Source organism: Rattus rattus, chromosome 3 (assembly GCF_011064425.1).
Source record: "Rattus rattus isolate New Zealand chromosome 3, Rrattus_CSIRO_v1, whole genome shotgun sequence".
In the NCBI taxonomy this organism is placed as follows: domain Eukaryota; kingdom Metazoa; phylum Chordata; class Mammalia; order Rodentia; family Muridae; genus Rattus; species Rattus rattus.
In genome coordinates this window covers 73,986,387-74,009,473 of record NC_046156.1, presented here as the reverse complement: position 1 = coordinate 74,009,473, position 23,087 = coordinate 73,986,387, and the positions used below count along the sequence as shown (strand labels likewise).

The 23,087-nt window shown below is 44.0% G+C and overlaps 1 protein-coding gene across 3 annotated transcripts in view; it reads left to right on the top strand.

The window, feature by feature from the left end:
- C3H4orf45 (chromosome 3 C4orf45 homolog) overlaps nt 1-23,087 on the top strand; it is a 115,126-nt gene that overhangs the window by 43,206 nt on the left and 48,833 nt on the right. For all 3 annotated transcript variants that reach the window (XM_032898219.1, XM_032898220.1, XM_032898218.1), the window contains exon 2: nt 13,071-13,303. In XM_032898219.1, the coding sequence (XP_032754110.1) occupies nt 13,071-13,303 (233 nt within the window). The remainder of the gene's footprint in view (nt 1-13,070; nt 13,304-23,087) is intronic.

Below are 23,087 nucleotides of genomic sequence, written 5' to 3'. Positions count from 1 at the left end.
TGATCATTCAGCTCAGAGACTATTGTTACAATGTAACAGAAAGAATGTAAGAACCAGAGGAAGGCGAAGCGTGTTATGAAACTCTGGCGTGCAGGCAGGAGATGAGCTCTGTAGGCTTGAACGCACAGCAGCTGTGATTGCCTGTGCAAGACCTGAATAAGTTGGGTAGATCAGCATCCAGGTACGGAGATGGAGGAACTCACGAGGCTCCACCCATCCTCCCTGAAGATCTATATGCAACATTTTCTTCAGCGGTATAGCTGCTGACAAGGTGGCCTCACTCCTTAAACTTCTCCCACAAGCTTCTGGTAAGTATCCTAGTAGAATTCATTGGGTCACCAAAGACATGAAAGTGGAAGGGAGATAACTCAAGAGAGGAAGGGGATTAACAGAGGTGGGAAGGAAATGAGGGGTGGGCAGAATGACTATGATCCAAATTCATTATGTATATACAAAATGACATCATGAGGTCCACTCTACTTGTTTTAGTTTGGGTTACTATGGCTATGATGAAACACCATGACCAAAGCAATTTGGGGAGAAAAGGGTTTATTTGGACTACACTTCCACAGCACTGTTCATCACTAACAGTCAGGATGGGAACTCTCAAAACAAGGCAGGAACCTGGATGCAAGAGCTGATACAGAGACTGTTTAGGATGCTTTTCTGTAGTCATCTCCGTTGTTAAATAAAGTCCTAGACTTGACCTGAAACCCTTCTCCACATTTACATTACACTTAGAGATGCAGGCAGTATTCCCTGTAGTGCCCACCCTACAGAGGATGGGAGTGCTTGTTCTAAACCTGTTCTTTATGTAGGCAACTGCAGTTCAAATGAGAAAATTCTCATCCACAACCACCAACCAGAAGGAAGTGGAACAATTTTTTTTATGTTTTTATTCTCTTAAGAACTAGCAACCAAGAATTCTATACCCAGCTAAACTGCTTTCTGACAGATTAAGAAAAATGGAAGCTATTTTCAGATAACGTAACATAGATGAAAATATTTTCTCTCTAGCAGTTACCTTTCTAAAGACTGATTACTGTAAATCCTGAAACAGAAAGGAAATGTTCCAGAGAAAATCTGTGCCAACAAAGAAGGCATTTCATTTTAAAAGAAGAGAGAAGGACAAGAGATCATGGGGAAATGCCATCATTGTATCATAGTGCCTCAGGAGGCCAGTCCTTAAGTTCAGTATCAAAATGGAATAAACCACAGAAATAAATAAGAAGAAATCCAGAGAAATTCAGAGATGAAAATTCTAATAAGGTTTTATGATAATCAAATGAAAATACAGGCATAATTTGGAATTACAGTGGTGTCTCCAGTGAAAGCAAGGGTCAGGCTGGATGTGAAGTGAATTCTAATGGACACGATAATGCTTGCTAACAGTGACTAGCAATTAAACTAGCCAAGCAAATGTCAGGCAGAAACCTTTTGCTGTACACTAGAGTTCTCTCAGACAATGAACCTTCTTGAGGATCCTTAGGTTAAGCAGCTACTGACCAAAGCACTTCTATAGGAAAGCCAATGTGAGAAGCGTACACAGAATTATAGGTTGAAACTCTGAGTACAAAGCTTCCGAGATGCCATGTGATGGTTTTGCCTGTTTCAAACAGCATTGAGAACACATTACAACGTACCTGGTCCCAGTCAATGTGAACAAAATTTAATAAGGCATAACTTCTACTTTTCTGGGTTTTCATTAAAAAGACCATGTTATACCCTACTGGAAATGTTTACTGTTCTTCAGAAGAGATAGAAGTAGCCTTGATACCAGGCTACATTCAGGGCAGGGCCCTCACTATAAAAAAGATGTTATGCACTATTGTTAATTCCAAAGAAGGGAGGAGAAAGACCACTGACTTAAAACATCATGGGCAAATTAATTAAAGCAAGCAGTATATTAAAGCAAGCTTTTTTATTTGTGTACACAGGCTGCCTTGCCCTAAGATGGGGTTAGAGAAGTCACTAAAGGATGTGAGGAAGACAAGCTTTAATAGCTGAGGGTAGGGGGCTTTCAAATGGGGATTTGACAAAACAGGTGGGGTTGCAGGAGCAGAACAAGCAAGTTCATCCTAACAGCCTCTTGAAACAAAGACACGGTTGCACAGTGGGTATAACATGGTAGTCATGGGTGGTCATACAACCTTTCAAAACCAAGAGGGTTGCAAGATGGTATGAAGAATCTTTTGAAACAAAGTCGTGATTGACATTCCTGGAACAGGTGGTGCAGTAGTGCAGAACCATTTGTAGTTAGGGTTACAAGTGGGGGGACGTAGCCCAATCCTTGAGAAGCAGAGGTTTAACCATAGACAGGAATGAGCTTAGTCTGTCTTAACTGTAAGATAGCTTTCAAGCCTAAGGTGGAGGCAGGCAGGCTTTTCATTGTGAAAGTACTCTATCCCTCAGCCACACCCTGCTCCTGTGTGTCTGCTTTTAATCAGCAAGGATGTCCTTTCTAGGTAAATTCCTCTCTATTGTCTTCTCCATGGTTGAGTTATTCATCTCTTTCTAAAATCAAGTACAGACAGGAACATAGGAATCTTGATGACAGGCCTGGTGTGAGTCAGGATTAACCCTGAGGCCTGTGAGGTAAAGGCAAACACCCAACTCGAACGAGGTTATCTAACAGTTGAAAAGAGGGCACTGGCCTCTAGGTAGTCAGCTACAAGATGTAGAGGGAAATACTCCTGACGCACACAAGCAGACTTCACCACCGCCCTTACCATTGCCTCCTACGAATGCACAAAGTTGGATGACGTCAGTACCTCGCCCCTTTGGTTCTTTGTTGTAATTATGCTGGTTGTATGGTTATACTTGAGGACATCACTTTATAATGAAAGAATATATGCAGTAACCCTCTCTACAAAATGCAAGGGAGAGAACAAGAGTTGGTGTTCCCCAGGGCTTACAGTGTTTGTTTTTAAGCAGAGATGCACACACTGCTGTAAGGCACACATAGCAACCATTTTAGGTCTGGAGGCCAGATCATTTCTATGCAACTATAGCCCCAGAATAGCCATGCACAATGACAAAGTCATTCAGAGCTCAGCAGGGCTGCCTTCCAGTGAAACCTAACTTCTTACATATGCTGGAATCAATACTTACTCTAATGTTGGAGGAAGAACCCAGGACTTCATACAGGCTCTGCCTCTGAACCACACCCTGTCCTAGAAATCAGAATATATATATATATATCTCACAGATCTTTTATGTGTCACCGAATGTTCTTTTGTTTCTTAAGTCACTTACACAGAATGAGAGCCTTCATTGGCAATTGCATCCGTGGATATAATGTATTTGATTGTGCTCCCTCTCATCACTTTCTGTTGTCCCCAATCCCTTTTCACTTAACCCCTTCTTTCCCCCAACTAGTTCCCGTCTCCTTTCCTATCTTTGTGTGTGTGTGTGTGTGTGTGTGTGTGTGTGATTTGCTGATTTAATCAGGCTGCTCACATGAGCATAGGTGTGGGGTTATTTACTGAAACATGGACAAGTTACTCATAGCTGCAAGGCTGAGAATAAAAAATGTTCCCCCTCCCCCAACAATGGACTGCCAGTAGCTCCTCAGGGAGAGGCGGGGCCTCCCAAGGTGCTCTCCTATCCACAGTGGAATGCTGATGAGCCCACTCTCCTGCAGGTCCTGTGAGGTAGTCAGTTTCTGTGAGTCATGCATGCAGTGTCAATGTCATGTCTGGAAGACGTCATTCCACAGCTGTCATTCTCACTGTCTTGTCAACTAAATCCCCAGAATCCCCAGAATCCCCGAGCCTGAGAGGAGGCTGGTGAACACGTCTCATGTAGTACCGAGCAAGCAGTCATCACTTACTTTCCACTGTTTCTCTGACCAAGGCTGGGGTCTGCCTGAGCAACAATAGTTGCCAAGGGTGGGTACATGGTCTCTTCAGACTAATATTAAAATGCTTGTTAGTGTATATCAATTATACATCATTGTGCTGGATTATTTTATGTCAACTTGATACAAGCTAAGGTCATTTGAGAGGAGGGAACTTCAATTAAGAAAATGCCTCTATACATGGGGCTGTGAGTTCCCTAGAGGGCATTTTCTTAATTAGTGATCAATGCGGGAAGGCGCAAACCCATTGTAGGTGGTGCTATTCCTGATGGTCCTGGGTTCTATAAGAAAGCTATGAGAGAGAACAACCTTCCCTCATAAATCTCACATGGAGTTGCAGTGTGGGTCTGTGAGGTGGAGCAGACACTCAAACTCAGAGAGAGAAAGAGAGAGAGAGAGAGAGAGAGAGAGAGAGAGAGAGAGAGAGAGAGAGAGAGAGAGAACATGGCTCAAGTACAAGCAAGTTTTTTTTTTTTTATTGGATTTTTTAATTTACATTTCAAATGTTATTTCCTTCCTGGTTTCCCGAAATAAGCCCCCATCCCATCCTCCTCCCCTTCTTCTATGAGGGTGTTCCCCTCCCCATCCACCCCCTTCCCCCCATATTCCCCTACACTGGGGGGTCCAGCCTTGGCAGGACCAAGGGCTTCTCCTTCCAGTGGTGCCCAAGAAGGCCATCCTCTGCTACATATGCAGCTGGAGTCCATGTGTAGTCTTTGGATAGTGGTTTAATCTCTGGGAGCTCTGGTTGGTTGGCATTGTTGTTCTTATGGTGTTGTAAGCCCCTTCAGCTCTTTTAATCCTTTAATTCCCCCAACGGATATCCCGTTCTCAGTTCAATGGTTTGCTGCTAGCATTCACCTCAGGCAAGTTTCATAATAGGAAAACACAATGTCCAGCAGATGGCAAGTCCAAGTGTGTAGATAAATTGCTTATTTGCAAAACAAACAAACAAACAAAAAACCCCACAAAAACATTCTATGTTCTAGATATAGAAGAAATTTATATGCATTCATTTCTAATTATTTTTACTGTGATTTCCCTGAATACCAGCCACCTCTCCTCATTTAATATTTCTCAAATCACTTCTAGGACTTGCTGGTTGTGTGTATGTGTATGTGTATGTGTATGTGTATATGCGTTCATGCATGCATGCGTGCATGCACGCGTGCGAGTAAGAGTGTTCGTGTGGGTATGGATGTGATACTCCCCCCACCCCCCAGTGGTGAGGTTTAAAGCCAAAGCCTGCTTCAGACTAGATAAGGGCTTTATCTCTACATTTCTACAGGCATTGATTCTACAGTTAACAGCCTAAGCTCCAACTTGTTAGAACTGGTTGGATTGCATTCTAGACCTTTTTGACTCCAAAGCCAGTTCTCTGAATGCCTATGCAGTGCTACACCCCCCTATCTTCTTGCTTTGGAAAAGCACTACAGCCTACAGCCTACAGCCAGTATCTCTAACTAACAACAATGTTCTCTTTGAATAGCACCTTGTGTTGTCTCCTGCATTAGTTTCAAGTAGGGGTTCTCAGCCATGCCTGTGCCACTTGGGGCCAGCTGATTCTGCCGGGGGACAACTTCCCATGCATCCTAGCACATTTTACCTCCTCTTGGTGTTTACCCACTGGACCACGGCAGCATCTCTGACTCACGTGTAACAGCCCCACGCTGTCTCCAGATGTTACCAGAGCTCCTAGAGGGAGCAGGTGACTCCACTTGATAACCCTAGACCTAGAGTAATGAAGATCATGGGTTACATATTTTAAAAATATAAAGTGGCATTTTAAGAGTATGTAAGCTGACAGTGCTTGTATTATTCATTCAACCACCAAATGAGATTCATTACATGTAACTTGCTTTCACACATTTCAGAGCACAATTGCAAGATCTAAAGTTATGTGAACCAGGTGTGGTGGTCCATGCCTTTAAACCTAGACTTGGGAGGCAGAGACTGGAGAGCCCTGTGAGTTCAAGGTCAGCCTGGTTTACATAGGAGTTCCAGAACAGCCAGGACTACATAATCAGACCCCACCTCAAATGAAAGGGGGAGAGAAAAAGAAAGTTACATATTTTTAAAGAGTGAATATTGCAATGTATTAATGATATCAAACAAGAGCTAATTATAAATATATGAATCCATGAATGCATGTAATTAAAAACATTCTTTTGACTTTATCCTTCAATGCCTTATCAGAATAGGAAAGTTTAAGGCCGTTCTTGAAGTTAGATTATTCATTGTGCATTTAAAGAAGCATTTATTTTTCTTGTGGCATTTGTCTTCAGTCTCAATAGAAAGCAAAACACCATTAAGAATGATCAATGACTGTCGGGGGGAGGGCGGCAATGGGGGGAGGGTGGGGAGGGGAACACCCATAAGGAAGGGGGGAGGGAAGGGATGTTTGCCAAATGTACATAAGAAATACTCAAGTTAATAAAAAAAAATAAAAAAAAAAAAAAAAAAAAGAGAAACTAAAAAAAAAAAAAAAAGAATGATCAATGACACAGCTAGGCACGGTAACCTGCCTATAGTCCCAGTTAGCTGAGAGGTGGAGGCTACAACATCGCTTGAACCCAAGAATCTGAAGCCAGTCTGGATACATATCTAAAGGGGACGAAGTTCACAGCGATAAATTAGACGCAGCTGTTACCTTCAGACGCTTACACAGCAAGACGGTCGGTCTGCTGAATCCAACTTGGACTCTGGAAGTTTGGAGACTTTTTACAGAAAAGAAAGCAGCATTAACCAAGCTCCTGCTGCTATAACAAATACTCGAGACAAATGAACTTAAAGAGAGGAAGGGAAATAGTACTTCAGAGGCTGAGAAAGGAGGGTCGTGAGTTCAAAGTCAGCCTGGGTCATAGAGTGAGGGGAGAGACCGAGAGAAACATTGTTCTGGCTCAGAGAAGCTTTGAACCTGCTGTGACACGGTACATTTGTGACGGGGATGTGTCCCGAGCAGGATGCTCACATCTTGCCACTCAGAAGCAAAGAAAGTCAAGGGGCCAACATTCCCCAGTGGCATTTTTCTTTCGTTTTTTTGGGGGGGAGGTAGGAGGGGTGGTTCGAGACAGGTTTCTCTGTGTAACGGCCCTGGCTATCCTGGAATTTGCTTTGTAGAACGGGCTGGCCTCGAACTCACAGAGATCCACCTGCTTCTGCCTCCTGAGTGCAGAGATGAAAATAGCTTCTTTAAAAGAATTAAAAGTAAAATACTTATCTGAATGTGGTGACACATGCTTTTATTCCCAGCACTCGGGGAACAAAGGCCTCTGTGAGCAGCTCTGTTACAGAGAGAAAAACCCTGTCTGGAAACAATCATCATCATCAACAACATCACCATCAACATCATCATCAACATCAACAACAACAACAACAACAACAACAACAACATTTCTGAAATACAGCAAAAGGAAAAAAAGGTCATCAGAGGGGTCAAAAAAAAAAAAAAAACCCAAATAGTGCAGTACTATAAACGTTTCTTTCTGAATCCTTGAAAACTGGAAACTTGCAGGTATGTGGGTATCAGTCATATGGACGATGGCATCTGACTTTGTGATGATTTATACTGAGCCTGTACCGGACAAGTATCTGCTGTCTGTCAGAGCAGTCTTCGCTTGATGGTCCCCCTTCTTTGTGTATCAGGAGCTCTGCTGTCCAGTTATTTCTAAAGTCTTGGGCTAAGCAGGTTCTCCCACCTTCCAGAGACTTTCAGTTGAAGCCTCTGGGGTAGAGAATGTTCCAACAAGAAGCCATCTCCCAAATGGGGTTGCCAGGGAAGGAAGCAACCACCGCCACAATAGGATACGACTGGTGGGTCAGCAGTCGTCAGACTGAAGTACAGCGATGCAGACAGGAGGCTGTAGAGGTTGTCCACTGGCTGACCTCAGGGCCAGGGGCTAGCAAACACAATAATGGTTCTCAGTTAATAACATTGACCCCAAGCTACCAAGAGAATGGCTACCTATCCCTATGCAAGCTTTCTACTGCCTACACTGTGGAGCTTGGCAGCACTGGGTTTTTCTCACCTGGCATAACTGTTCCATGAGGACTGACTGCGATCCTGCCTCTCTGACTGGCCCCTGCTCTCTCAGGTCTTCCTGGTAGTCCAGGGTCCTTGTAAAGATGGCTACTGGCCACATCTGAGCCTCTAGAGCATCTCTGCCAGTGACCCATCCAAGAGGGGAAGCCACTGTTTCTGCAAGATTTCTAACTGGAACTGAGACTGGGGGAAACCATGAGCTTGTCCCTTGCATAGGACTGACAGACTTCATGGGAGCTATGTGACTTATCTTTTGCATAAGCTTCTGTCTCTCTTCCCCTGCCAGGCACCCCAGGGCTGTCCGCCTTCTCGTCTGTGCACCATCCCTCTGTTTCTTTGCAATTTCCAGCTGTCCTGTTACCTCCGTTCAGGGATTTCTAAAGCTCTTCTCTTCCTCAGGAACAGTGCCTATTTTTTATGTAACTTGACACTTTCTTTACCAACCCACAGAGCCAAAACTTACCAAGAAGTCCGGGATTGTTTTGCTTTCTTTTAAATGGCTGTGAGAAAACGAAAAATAATTCATCGAAGCAAATGAAATTTATATACAGCTATAATCTCGTTACCCTAAAAAGTTCTAGACTCCATGGCTTTTAAATCTAGCATAGGGTATAAATAACACTGAATTAATTGATTTAAGTTTCTGCATGCCAGCCCGCTTTTCACAAACAGCTTAATCTGATAAAGTTTGACCACAATCATGTTGACGTTCCTTAGGAAGTTGGTGAAATCAGAAGAAAAATGAATGTTTCACCAAAAACACTGACTATGTTTTTTATAGAAAACAGAAAATAAAACAAACAAAAACAGCAACAACAAAAAAACCAAGGTTCCTTCTGGGTACTGGAGAAATGGAACAGCAGCTAAGAGCACTTATTGCCCTTACAGAAGACCTGGGTTCAGTTCCAGGAACCCATGTGATGATTCATAACCACCTCTGTCACTCCAGCTCCAGGGCTTCCTTCTTCTGGCCTCCCAGAGCATCAGACATGCACATGATGTGCACACATACATGCAGGTAAGACTCTCACACAAAATAAAATAAAATAAATAACACTTTAGAAAAGAAAAAGGGAAACCTGTGATCTTCAGAAATAAAGGTCCTAAATGAATTTAAGATTCATTTAAATAAAAAAAATAAAACAACATGCCATCTAAAACAGTGAGTTTACAAACTAATACAGAAGAATGTAAGGTGGGTCAGTATACTATAAATAAATGTTCATCCATGGTGGGGAGGGAATAAAAAACATAATAACCCTTTATAAAACGCTGAAACAATCCTTTTAATTTACCGTTGGCTATTTCACAAATGTTCCTAGAGAAATTAGACACGGTAAAGACACATTTCTTTCTTTTTTTTTTTTTAATGGAAACAAGAGTAGGCTGGCTCCGTGGTTAAGGCTGTGTGCTACTCTCCCAGAGGACCTGAGTTTGGTTCCCAGCACCCACCCCTGTAACTCTAAGGGATCCAACATCCTCTTCTGTACTCCATGAGTACCTGAAGGTGGATGGCACTTGCACATGACTGGCACACACACACACAGAGATAAAACTACACTAACAAACAATATAATACATTACCCAGCACCACTGTTATAGTTCAGAGTAGATTCAAATGTATTAAAGACATGAAGGTTAAAGGGAATAAAAGAAAACAAGAGTATCTTCTTTTGACTCCTCTGCAACTTTTCCTGTGTTGACCTGTCCTGGAATTTGGGTTGGGCGAGCAGATTACGATTGGACTTTCCAGGTAAGAGGTCCTGGAAGAGACGGTCCTATCGCTAGCTCTGTGACATTGCTAGTGGGGACCAGCTTCTTATTTCACGTGCTTGTGGATGCAATGAGGTGCATCTTGTGAGGTGCAAAGCCTCCCTGCGAGTGTACTGGGCACATTGCTGAAGGGTTTGTCTTAGTAAAATGCTGTCACAGTGGGAATCCAGAGCCAGTCAGGTTGCTTTTGCTTATCAATTGTCCTGACAAACTTCTCCCCCATCCATTTGGCATGGATGAACAAGTTGTGCATTGTGTAGCTTAGCTCATCTCCAGATGCTTCTACTTGGAAAGCTGAGAGCACCATAAAGTGTGTATGTGCACCAGTGCATGATTTACATGTGACTCTGTGTGTATGCATGCGTGCGTGCATGTGCGTGTGTGCGTGCGTGTGTGTGTGTGTGTGTGTGTGTGTGTGTATTGTTACAAGGTATTTTTCATGTAGCCAAGCTAATCTCCAATTCCCTATGCAGCCAAGGATGACTTTGAACTTCTGTTCCTCCTGGTTCCACCTCAGTACCCGGGATTTTATGTGCATTTTACATCAGGCCGGGTTTCCATGCTGAGTGTGGGACCCAGTACTGCATGCATGATAGACAAGCACTCTACCAACTGGGCTCATTCCCAGCCCCTCTCGTAATACTTTATTGGAGCATGGAAATAGCTATTGTTTACCTGTTTCCCCATGGCTGCTTTTGAACTACGAGGGCAGAATTGAGTTGAAGAAATAGGTTTTAATAAGCAGAGAAACCAAAACAATTTCCTTTGAGGACTTTACAGAAAATCTTTGATGGCCTTTAATCTCAAAGAGTTTGGAAGGATTTGAAATTTATTCAGAATAAGAAAATCACACAGACACACAGACACACACACACACACACACACACACACACACAAAATCATTCATTAGTAATTCCATAAATTCCCAAGATACAAAGCTGCAATACGTAAGACAGAGCCTCAAGCTGAAAGGCCACCAATCAAGAGAATATTAGGGGCATGTGAGCAGATTCTCAGCTACACACTGTGTTCAGTAGGACTCACTCTCCCTCTCTGGGAGGGGGCGACACTACAGATACAAAGCCTAAGACTGCACAAATGGTGTGACTTTCCCTGAGTCACACGGCCAGCTGTGGACAAAGCCACCTACTGCAGTTAAACTCAGTGGTGTATTCTCAACTGAGTGTAGCTTTGTGGTAGAATGTGTGTGGCCCTGGGTTCCATCCCAAGCACCAGAAACCAAACCAAACCTCACAACCACAGTCCTTTTTGTCTTTTTTTTTTTGTTAATGGTGCAGGGGATGAACCCTGGGTCTTGTCTATGCTAAGTAAATGCTCTTCCACTCAGCCACACCTAAAGCCCCACTTTTCTTCTCTTTTTTCTTTTTTTTTTTTAACCATAACGGAAATTCACAGCTATTTATTTCCCTAAACCTCTCAGCAGCTGCGGGATGGATGAAAGTGACCTCTACAAAACAAACAAACAACAAAAACAAACAAAAAACTCAACTCCGATGTTATAATTAGAAGCGTGTTTGCTTATCGTGAGCTATTCCAGTCCTGGGAGCAGCATTTAATAAAACATTTGGGAGAGACTGGTCTGCAATCCAACAAAGCGCTCAGTTCTTTAGTATCTGACTCTCTTCAGAGATGGCGAAATGCTTCCTGTGACAATTACTGAGAGGAGACCTCAGCAGCTGTCAGAAGGAAGATGGAGGGTCTATATTTTACCAGTGAAATCCCAAAGCAGATAAAATTGAGGCTACACCGTGTTCACTGGGGAAATTAATTCCTGGGTGAGTGTGCGTGCCTCATGGCGAGTTATGGCGATGAGGGAATGAAAACACCTGCCAAACTTGGTTCTCCAGAGTTCTCTTCAGACCTTGAAGGGCACCGGAACGCCTCCAGAGATGCCTAAGCCCCGTTCTTCCGTTGGTTATTGGTTTCCGTGGCTGTGACAGAACCCTCGATAAAAACAACCTAAGAGAGGATGGGTTTCTCTTTGTTAAGTTTAAAAAGGGTCACCGCCCATCTTGGCAGGGAAAACATGGCTGCCAAAGCTGGTTAAGGTGTGTCCTCCACAGCCCAGACAGCAGACAGCAAGGGGAGCAGGGCTCTGGGGCTTCAACCACTGCCTTCAGTGTGCCTGCACCTCCAAAGTGCCAGAGCCTTCCAAAATAACCCTACTACCTGAGAACCAAGTGTTTAAACACTGGAGCTTTGTGTGTGTGTGTGTGTGTGTGTGTGTGTGTGTGTGTGTGTGTGTGTGTAAGCGGGGTGGGGGGAGGGTGTCCCACACTTAACCCACAGTAACAGGGGCACCCGGCCCAAAGCCTTAGCTTCCTCATTCTCTGCAAACATCAAGCTCTGGATGAGCCTCAGCCTTCGGCTACAGTGTCTCCAGTCAAGTGTTGTTGTGCTAACAGAAATGAAGTACTTTGTGTCTCCAAATACACCCCTAATCTTACACCCGTTACGACCCTGGAACTTTAAAGCTCCTCCCCAGACCGTGGCAGCCTCTTGTTCTTCCGTCAACTGCGGCATCCTTCTAGAAAGATGCCTCTTCCTTTGAGACTTTCATTCACATCATCAACTTCCAAGCGCAAACCCGAGTGCTCTTTGCCTGGACGTGGGATTTTTGTTTGTGTTTCTCATTACACTGATTGGTTTTATTGTGTTACATCTAAAATGCTACTGTTAACTGCCCCTTCCCAGAGTCAACATGTCTGGTATAACTGTCCTATCAAGTCACAATCTCAACTTTCCAATTGTTTCTAAAACATTTGAGGGGCTCAAACTCTCATGAAGAAGTCCTATCTAGAGGAAACCCCCCAGTGTCTGAAGGCTAGCCCTGGCCAATGTGGCATGGATGAGGGATTTTAGAGTTGAGATGTATCTAAAACTAATTACAACCGAAACAGTTTAGTGGGGCCAACGAGAGCCCAGCTTTGAAGGCGGCCTTGCCAGTGTGGAGAGCTTCTTTGCTTTGTCTGAACAAAGAACCGATCTTTATATGCCTCCCTTTCCTCGATCTTAAACTGGGATGAGGGGTTAGTGTCTGTCTTCCGCAGCTGCTAATAAGGAGTCATGGAGTTAACCTGTAAAGGGCTTCTAATCAGTCACACCGTGGAACAGGAAGAAGAGCCATGTTGTTGATTCCACAATTGAAATAAAGACATTGTAGAAAAGAACGGGAAAGGGGTTCATTCCCAGGATCTTGTAAACTGGGCTGAGATACCTGAAACCACACACACGCATGGGTGCGAGCTCACAATCACACACACACACACACACACACACACACACACACACACACACACACACGGCAGGGGCCGGGGAGGGAAGGAGAGAGAGAAATGTGGAGGTTTTAAACATGTTTTTCTTTGTCTCCTTAAGGTCCAGACTACATAAAAGACCACTTGCCTAAAGTTCACCAGCATATCGCCTATATAGGAGAAAAGCGTCCAGCATTAGAGAAAACTGGAGATCTCAGATATTTATGGAGGTCTGCTTCGAACAGAAGCCTGCCGGCAAAGTATAAACACGAGTACAGTGGTGGAATTGGTTGGGGGATACCACAGTACAGTTTCTTCAACAGATCAAGAGTGGAAAGTGGCTTTCATATCCAGGTACCACTCCTAGCTTCATGCTCTCCGTCGGCTCCTTGTGTTCTGATTTGAATTCACTGTGAGTTTGCATCATAGACAGTGCCAGCTCCTGAGTCACGCTAAGAAGTAGTGACATTTAAGGTTTGCAGGACGGTAAGTGTTGAGGTAACAAACTTACTAGCAACTTGTCCTTTTAGCCCTTTTAATAGACGAGAGGAGAGATAGAAAGTGAAGCCCTGTGCTGGGGTAGGGAATGCACCAGAGTCATGTGAGTGCGGAGGCATTTGCACATGTCCCCCGTGCTCTGCTCTGTGAGTGGGCTGCGGGAAGAAGGTGGTGCCGAGTTTCATTCTGCAAAGCAAACCAAAAAAAAAAAAAAAAAGTCCCAAACAAACCAGTGTCAGATCTTGAATGTCACTTTGCTGAGCACGCTGTGTGGGTGATTGGGGCTCTATAGTCTGGAACCCTTAACTTGTTACCTTGGAGAGTGTGGACCAAGGCCCACACACTCATCTTGAAAACAGAAAGAAGTGACAGTGATTTTAGAAGCTGTGTCTGAGAATTCGAATGTATTTATTACAGACAGACTTTAGCACCTTCCACACACTGACGATATATTACACAATGGCAGAACTTCCAGAGTTCCTCACATTGACTTTTGAAATTTGTTGCATGTGCATGTATGGTGTGCATGTGAAGTGTGGGGCAGATGGTGTGGAGTGTGTGTGTGTGTGTGTGTGTGTGTGCATGTATGTACATGTAAGGTATATGTATGTTGTAAGGGGACTGTGTGTGTGCATGTGTGGTATTTGTGTGTTGTGGGTGTGTGTGTGTGCATGTGTGGTATAAATGTGTTGTGTGTGGGTTCTGTGTGTATGCATGTGTAGTGTATGTGCATGTATTGTGTGTATGTGGGTGTGGAGTGTGCCTGTGTGGTGTATGGTGTGTGGTGTGTGGTATGTGGTGTGTGTGTGTGCCTGTGTGTGTACCTGTATGGTGTATGTGTGTTGTATGAGGACTGTGGTGTGTGGTGTATGTGTGTGCATGTGTGGTATATATGTATTGTGTGAGGGTTGTGTGTATATGCATGTGTGGTCTGTGTGCATGTATCATGTATGTGTGGGTGTGGAGTGTGCTTGTCTGCTGTGTGGTGTGTGTGCCTGTGTGTGTGTTTGTGTGTGTGTGTTGCACAGAAACTGGTATTGCTCAGCTGTAATCCATGAAGCTTTCTGTAAGTTCTGCCATCTTAACAGCAATTCCTACCTGTCTTGTAACAATGTCAGACAGCTGCTTCTTCTTCTTTTCAGTGTTTTCATATTTTGTCTTTATTTTTTATTTTTAAAAAGGGGTGAGGAAGCCAATAGTTAACACAATTCTCACACAAGTGACACAAGCGCCTTGGGATCAACCAACCCAGCAATGCCATGGGAGACCAGGCAAAGCAGAGCACGTCCACGACCCTCAGGAGCTGCTGCTACTAGGGTTTGGAAAAAATTATAAAACAACAAAGACCATCACCATACAAACTATACAATAAAACATGCATATCATGACACATTATATAAATAATTACCAAACACTCTTTGAAGCATGTTGTAACTGACAGACTGCCTCAGCCACAGAAAACCACAAGTCTAGCTGAGGCCGTCTTGCTGCTACTGCCCAGCAGTTATAAGTCAGCCACACGGGTATCTCAAAAGGGACTTTTCTGAGGCAAGCAGTTTCTCAAGTTAGGCTACTTTGCTTGGCCAAGCAGTTCCAGAATAGGGGAGCTGTATGTCTCTGAAAAATGTTTTGCTGTGCAAGTACCCTCCACAGCTGCATCAACTTTACCAAGCCAAAGGCCCCGCCCACCCCTGTTAGAGCCTGACCAGCTCCTCCTCTTCATACACTTCCACCCCAAAAGTGGGTTGAGGTCAGACTCTGTTCTCTTTCTTGATTTCGTCTTCTTACCCTATGCTCCGAAACCTAATGGTAACTCTTAAGTGAAAAAGTTCAACAGCCAACTTTATATAGTAAATGAATAAAAATTGTAATAATAAATGTTTAATAACAATTTCCTTCCCATACATTCTCTAGAACTGCTAACTAGAAAACAAAAATAATTTTATTTTTTATTAAATTATTTTATTTATTTACATTCCAAATGTTGCTCCCCCTTCCTGGGCACCCTCTCCCAGTCCTTCAACCCTTACCCCCCTTTGATTCTGAGAGGGTGCTCCCCCACCCATTCACCCCCACCTCACACACCCCCAACCCCCATCCCCTTCCCTGGGGCATCAAGTGTCTGTAGGATTAGGCACATCCTTTCCACTGAGGCCAGACTAGGCAGTCCTCTGTTATACATGTGCTGGGGGCCACAGACCTGCCCATGTATGCTCTTGGGTTGGTGCCTTAATCTCTGACAGCTTGGAGGGGTCTGGGTTAGTTGATACTGTTGTTCTTCCTATGGGGTTGCAATACAACAATAATAATTTTAAAATGACTTATTTTGACATGGTTTCTGAGCATTTTTTCTTTTCATTAAAATAGAACTATATCATGTTCCTCCCTTTTCCCTCATACAGCGCCCTCCCTCTCCCCAACCCCCCCCCCAACTCATTCGCAAATCCTGGCCTCCTTTTCTTTAATCTTAGACAATTCCTTAAAGGAACCACTGGACTTAGATTTTTAGACTAAGGAGAGATTCTGGGAATGACAGCATTGTGCTAACTGAAAAAGATTGCACCTATTAACAAAGGCCCACTTACAACTGACCTACCCATTAAGAATTGTGTCACTGGGGCTGCTAATCTTCCCCCTGCAAATCCCAGCCCTGATTTCCTGTGCATGGAACATGAAATTTTAAGTCTGGACTCAGATTTCAATTCCTTGTTAACCCATTTACTTTCATCCACTCATATCCAGCACATGAATTTACATTTGAAGATAAGCACACCAGTCCCATGTACACAGACCTGCTGAAAGCACACGAGGTATAAGGAATCAGATCTAGTGTTGCAGGCCTGTAATCCCACTGTTTGGGAGGCCGAGGCAGGGGAATCACAAGTTCAAGGCCATAGGTAGATCTTGCCTCAACATAAGAGAATGGGAGGGCAGAGAAAGGGAGGGAATTGAGAGGGAGAGGCAGGGACAAGGAAGAGAGAGAAGGTTGGGGAGGAGACAAAGGAGGGGAAAGGGAGAGAAGAGAAAGGAGAAAGAATAGAAGTGCGTGGGAGAGAGAGATTGGAGGGACAGGAAATAATAAGAGAAGAGAGTGATAGTGTCAACTAAGGTCACCTTATAGAGGATAGAGAGTGTCATTTAGGCAATGCCTTGTTTCCCTGGGACTTTGTGCACATCTGTAGCCATTTCTTGCCCATCCTATTCTACATCAAAATGGCCACTTTTCATTTCTGACTACAGACTTCTCAGCATATTGTGTATCATAGCTCAGAGCTGCAGCTTTAACACCGACCTTTTCCGGATGTGTAGAGCTCCAACAGCCATGCTTCTTAAGTCTCTGGTCACTCTGAGACCTGCAGCCAGGATGCTCAGGCGCTTCCGAGGGACTTCCTCAACAGTGCCTGGGGGCGGCTGCCTCCTACCTGGGGCCAGCTCTCTTGTTTGGGGCAAAAGGAGGGTTCCACAGATCATGTGATAAATTATCTGGCTTGAGCAGGGAGATAATATCCTTCATGATGGGTGACACCTGAACACTTACCCCACAGTGGCGGTCAGAACAACTCTTCTGTCTCTGTCTCTTTGTCTGTCTGTGTGTGATTGTGCCTCTGTGTGTGTGTGTGTGTGTGTGTGTGTGTGTGTCTGTCTGTATCTTTCTCTCTCTCGTCTCTCTTTCTCTGTGTGTGTTATAGCTATTTCTACACACACACACACACACACACACACACACACACATATATATATGTATATATATATATTCTCTTAGATTTAAGAGCAGTGCATTCTTCTTGTTTAAATGGATTTGGTCTCTGCCAAATCACATATTTCATTTCTATAGGAATAAAATGAAGCCAATTGAGGCAATGCCTGTGGCCTTCTGACTCCCTCTCCAGTGCCTGCCTCCCCACCCCCCGGCCTTGCTTTAACCCAAACGTCAGTAAGGTCAGCTGGCTTCCTGATGCCCGTTTTCTGCTCCTGCACTCTGACCTCATGACAAATTGATTTAGGTCAGTGGCTTTCCCCACAGAAATGATGTCATATTGGACTTGGTGAGCCATTCTTTATTGGTATGATCCCCAAGACAACATTAAATCAATTCCCTGCAATACGTATTACAACCATTGTGTTTTACAACACAGAAATCCACCTGTAAACTCGTATGTGATGTGGTTAACAAAAATTTTCTAAGCTTTCCTAGTTCTGTCACAGTTTTAGCCACCATGAATTCTATGGCATCTTCTAGTGGTTTCTTTTGACAGTTTAATGACATTTGAACGAATTTCAGATAAGATACTAAAGTTTTTCATGGTCGATGGATTCAGTATATCCTAATTGGTTGGCTTGTTGGACATTTTCCTCACTAGTGAATAATTTAGGAAAGATAACTAAGAAAACACGTGTGTTAATGGGACACGTGTGATCCCCTCTATGACAGCTGATTGTGGTATGGACAGGCAAGCTCTTTACATGAGACCACAGCTAATAACTGACAGAGCCAGGACTTCACCTCAGGCACGTGAAGCCACAGTAAGAGAATAAGGTGCAGACTGAAGCGAAAGGCTGGGCTTGCTGCCTTTGTGTGCACATCCCTGTGGCCGGTGTCCCGCTGGGTCAGTTCTAGTTTCCTGTCTCTTTCTCCATGCTCTGCCAGCATTCTCCCAACTTCCCACTCCACACCACCGCGCACAGCACGCCTCCTCTGTAAGTTGTTCTTAGGTACCAGCCAGAGAGTGGATGGAATAATAATTTTGTCATGATTACTTTTGAAGTTTCAATCGAAGAAGTATTTTATAGCTCCTCAAAATAAATCAAATATTGTCAGTAGTATTATAGAAGCTAGAAAGACACTCTCAGCAGATGACCCGTCTCTCATTGTTCCTGTGCAGTAAGATATCATTCTCCTCCCCTTTACCAAATCCAACTACAAAAAATAAGAATAATAATTAATAATAATATTATTAATAATAATAACAACAACAACAAACGTTGCCACTGTGGAGCTATCAATATGCAGAACATTAAAATTCCGAACTAGGGGGTATTCTTCTCACTCCAACATTTTTCACTTACCTTTGAGTTTATTTAGAATGATTCTTAAAGCCGCCACCAGTCTTGAGTCTCGTGTGGTAGTACTGGAAATTGAAACTAGGGCTTCATGCGTTCTAGGCAAGTGCACAACCTCAGCCAGAGATTTCTTTTAAAAGCATAATAAAGCTTCCCTCCTTCCAACCAAGTTATAAAAGACAAATAACAAAGTGTTTTTTCTAAAACAGCTATGCATGGGCTGAGCAGTGGGGTCTGTACTGCTATTGCAGTTCCCAACGCCCACAAGAGACAAGTAACAACTGTCTGGGACCCGGCCCCAGGGCACCTGACCCTCCTATTCCCATGGACACTCTCTCTCTCTCTCTCTCTCTCTCTCTCTCTCTCTCTCACACACACACACACACACACACACACACACACACACACACACAATTATAAGCAAGAAAAAATATAAATCTTCAAACAGCTATGTCTTTGAAGTACTTTGTTCTGAGATGTGTAGTGTTTAGTTCTCAACTTTACACCATCCAATTATTTGCATCTAATAGTTTCTGGTTTAACAGAAAAGCAATTGCACCGGCACCTTTCATTTCTGAGTGCGGGCTACAGTAACATTCTTTCATGGTGTCCCAGGAAGCCTTAGTGAGCATGGCACATGCTGACTGCCTGTGAGGGAGGACAAACCCTCCTCCTTCCTTGAATGTAATATAGTAACGCCCCCTTTAACCTTCATGTTTTATTTTCTGCTGTTTTACAATGCTTGCGTTTATGGGATTCCTCAAATTGAAGAAAGTAATTTTCATATAAAGTCTTGCAAGAATCTGAATCTCCAGAAAAATAAATCTATGGCTGAGCCTGTGTAGCTGGTGTGCCTGCCCCGTCCTATGTTTGGGGCAGGTTTATGAAGAAAATCATCACAGTGTCAGCCAGGCAGAGAGACATGTGATCTCTCTCACATCCGGAATCTCTAAGGGTTGAGCTCATAGAAGATGATAAAGGGTGGTTACCAGAGGCCTAGGGAGAGGGGACTGGAGTGGGTCGATCAGTGAGGACTGAGCTGGAGTTGAATAGCAGTAAATTAAATAGCTAACGCAAATCTCCCAGAAAGGGATTCTGAAAGCGTTCACCACGCAGAGATGAGAAATGTTTGAAGAGCTAGGTCTGTCTCAAATGACTTAACTCTTCTATGCAGTATATGCATGTATTAAAGCATCATTTTTAAATATCAGCTAAAACAAAATTTTAAAATATAACCGATGGTTTAAAAATGCAGTCCATTTGAAAATGAGTGTCTCTCTGGGTATCACAGCAGCCAGTGGCCTGTCTCGCAGATAAACCTGGCACCTTTCTTCACTCACTGATAGACTTTGCAGGGAGTTGTTGGTGACTTGGAAAATAAATACCCCCTTGCTTTCCACCATTTTTATTATGATGTAGATATATTGGAAGGAAAAATAAACAAAGGAAAAGAGACCTATATTATTATATGAAGCTGGTAAGGAACTTTTATCCCTCAGTTGTAAGGACAGCTTAAAGTACTGTGCAATGCCTGATGTAACATCTTGAGTGCATTTCTAATGTGGGTAGGGGCTTTTCCATTAATCATTAAATTTAAGCTTTAAATTGAAGACAGAAATTAAGCACATCCCCTAGACTTTCGACTGGTATCATTGGATAATGACAAGAAGCTCAGAAAAGATTGATGGGCTTGGAATACGGTCCAGTAAACCTGGTCTGACTCCACAGATACGTTTTGAGAGTTTATTGCCGAAGAATTCTGCAATTTGTGCATGGTCTAATACCACAAGCACAGATGGATAAAAGGCCAGGACATCTGTTTTCTAAATCTGGCCTCGATGCTCTCCTCTTAAGGTCGCTGGAGGAAATCCTTAAAGTGTTATAAATTTGCAGTGATCGCTTCCTCTATTACTCACACAGTCCTTGCAGAGGGCCTCGGCTATGCTGACAAAAATGCATAGAATGTGGAGCAGACAACACCAGACGTGTGGCACTCTCTGTGCTTCCCCGCTATTGAAGCTCACAAGCCAAGAAACCTCAGCCAAGCGAGTTAGGAAGAATCCAAGGATCCAGTAAGTGTAGAGGGCCTTCTGCATGTGGTCCCAGCCCTGTGTTTGGAGACAGACAGACAGACAGACAGACACACACACACACACACACACACACACACACTACTACTACTACAAATGAACGCTTCAGGACCTCCCTCAAATACGGAAGAGTTGAGGGCAGGCGGAGTGGGGCTTTGCTTTGTGGTATTGATGTGGAAAAGCCGAGGTTAAGTTTTAGTTCCTGTGCCTAAGAGGTCCATGAAACAAGACCGCTCTAACCTGTAAGCCCCTTGATCAGATCTGGACAGATACTCTCTGAAATGCAGGAGGCTTCTGTTTATGTTTTCACTCCCCTAAACAAGTTCCTGTGACCTAGTTGTTCCCCGTGTGCTTGATCACATATAGGTGAGAGGTACCCCGGCAGGAAGTCTGTCAGGATATATGCGTGCCCTAATTATACCTGATAGGACATATGGAGGCCTTATGGGAGTGCCTTTCTAAGTCTCTGCAAAATGTACCTCATCACATTTTCCTGGGAATCCTGGAATGGTCCTGACCAGAGCCCACCCTCTTGGCATATTTAAGCTCTCTTCAAATTTGGCTCGAAAATTGTGGAACTGGTCTTTGTCTTGTGCATCTTGGGTTTAACAGTTGTCCTCGAAGTTTATAGAGTGGTTCTTGCCAGGCACTGTGGTCCCGAGCCCACGCAGGGCTTTTAGTAGTCCATTTGGCTTTGACTTTCTGACTTTCTACTAACAATATCAGTACTGCACGCTTCTCCATCCTGGTGCTTAGCACGGGGTAGATGCTGATCCAGAATGATGAGACATAAAACATGAAATTGCTTTTGTTCTCGTGCACAGCCTTTGTCATTCACACAGAAAACAAATTAAGCATGCATTAGAGTAGCTTAGGAATCATTCTCTTCCCAGCAAGTGCAATACAGTTGTTGGAAAACTATTTACCTTCCCCCCACCCCCTGCCCCCTTGATGTGAAAAATACTTTTCACAGTGAGGGACACTCTAGCACTAGAAGTAGAGCTAATTGGACAACAAAATGGGGAAACTCACCTTTTAACTCCAGAACCAACAGCAGTAGCAAGCACGTTAGACAAATCCAAGAGTGAGGACAATTGCAAAGGAGGCACTTGGTTGGATCACAGTGATTTCACAAGGTGATCTGGGAAGCTCTCAGTAGCTTCAAAAGTAGAATCTCCTTAGGTCCAGGCCCTGATGGAACTCACCAAGAGGACGAGGCTATAGGGTTGATGTCAGAAGGCCAGCTATCCATTTAACCACTGAGAACCACTCTCGCAAAGATAGGTCTGGTCTTTCTCTGAAAGAAAGTCTTAGTGTGTTTTGAGGGACAGAATGCATTAGGAAGCCATTTGCCTCCCTAGAAGAGCACAAGGAAGAAATGACAGAAACATACAACTTCTGAGTCAAATTTATGTTTGTGGCTTTAACGTGCGACTAGGCATGGCAGGACATGCCTAAGATGATATCATTTGGAAGATGCAGCCAGGGTTTCAGAAGTTCTAAGCAAGCCTAGGTTACATAAAATGTTGTTTTTCAAAATAAACCAAAAACTGAATGTGGCTTACAAAGAATACAGGTGCTGCCACCTGAGGCCATGGTGATGTCCAGGGCCCCTACTGCTGCCAAGGGCTGTGACCAGGTCCGTGGTCCTACTACAACTGGGGTCTGAGTTAATGTCCATGGCCCATGTTACCAGTAAAGGCCATGTGATGTCTGTGCACTGTACTGCAGCCTGAAACCATGTTGACGTCCCTGGGACATGTTACTGCTAAGGGCCATACTAATCTAAGTGCCCTGCACTACCACTTGGTGGTAATGTCTGGACCTGTACAACCACTAAGGCCCTGGTCTCAGTCTGGGGTCCCACTGCAGCTGGGAGCCATGTTGGAGGTCTGAGCTGTCAGCAGAAACCGTCGGAGGCCGTGCTCCATGCTCCTGCTGACTGTGAGGAGCAAAGCGGCTGACTTTGCTGTGATATCGATGACTGCAGATGCACAGCGGAGAGGGGAGGACATGGAAAGCTTCTGTGGCAACCCTACTCCTATCCCAAGTACCTCCTCCTCCAAAAGTAACAGCCTAGACAGGAAGCCCCTGAACAGAACTCTTGTTATAGGAATGCTGAAGTGTGGCTCTCCACAGTGGATGGAATCTGCTGGGGGCGAGGGATGTGGAGAACACAAACTAGACGTGTTTTTAGTTCTTATCTTTACTATTACTTTTTTGGGAAAGAGGTCACAAGGCGGGCATGGGTGGACAAGAAAGGACAGGGACATGAGTATGATTGGGATGCATGTTGTGAAACTCCCAAAGAACAGTAAAACTGTTGTGTTAAATTAATTAATTTAAAAAAAAAAAAGACAGAGTTGGTGTATGCTTTTAATCCCAGCACTCAGGAGGCAGAGGCAGACAGATCTCTGAGCTCAAGGCCAGCCTTGTCTACAGACTGAGTTCCAGGAAATCCAGGGCTACACGGAGAAACCCTGTTTTGA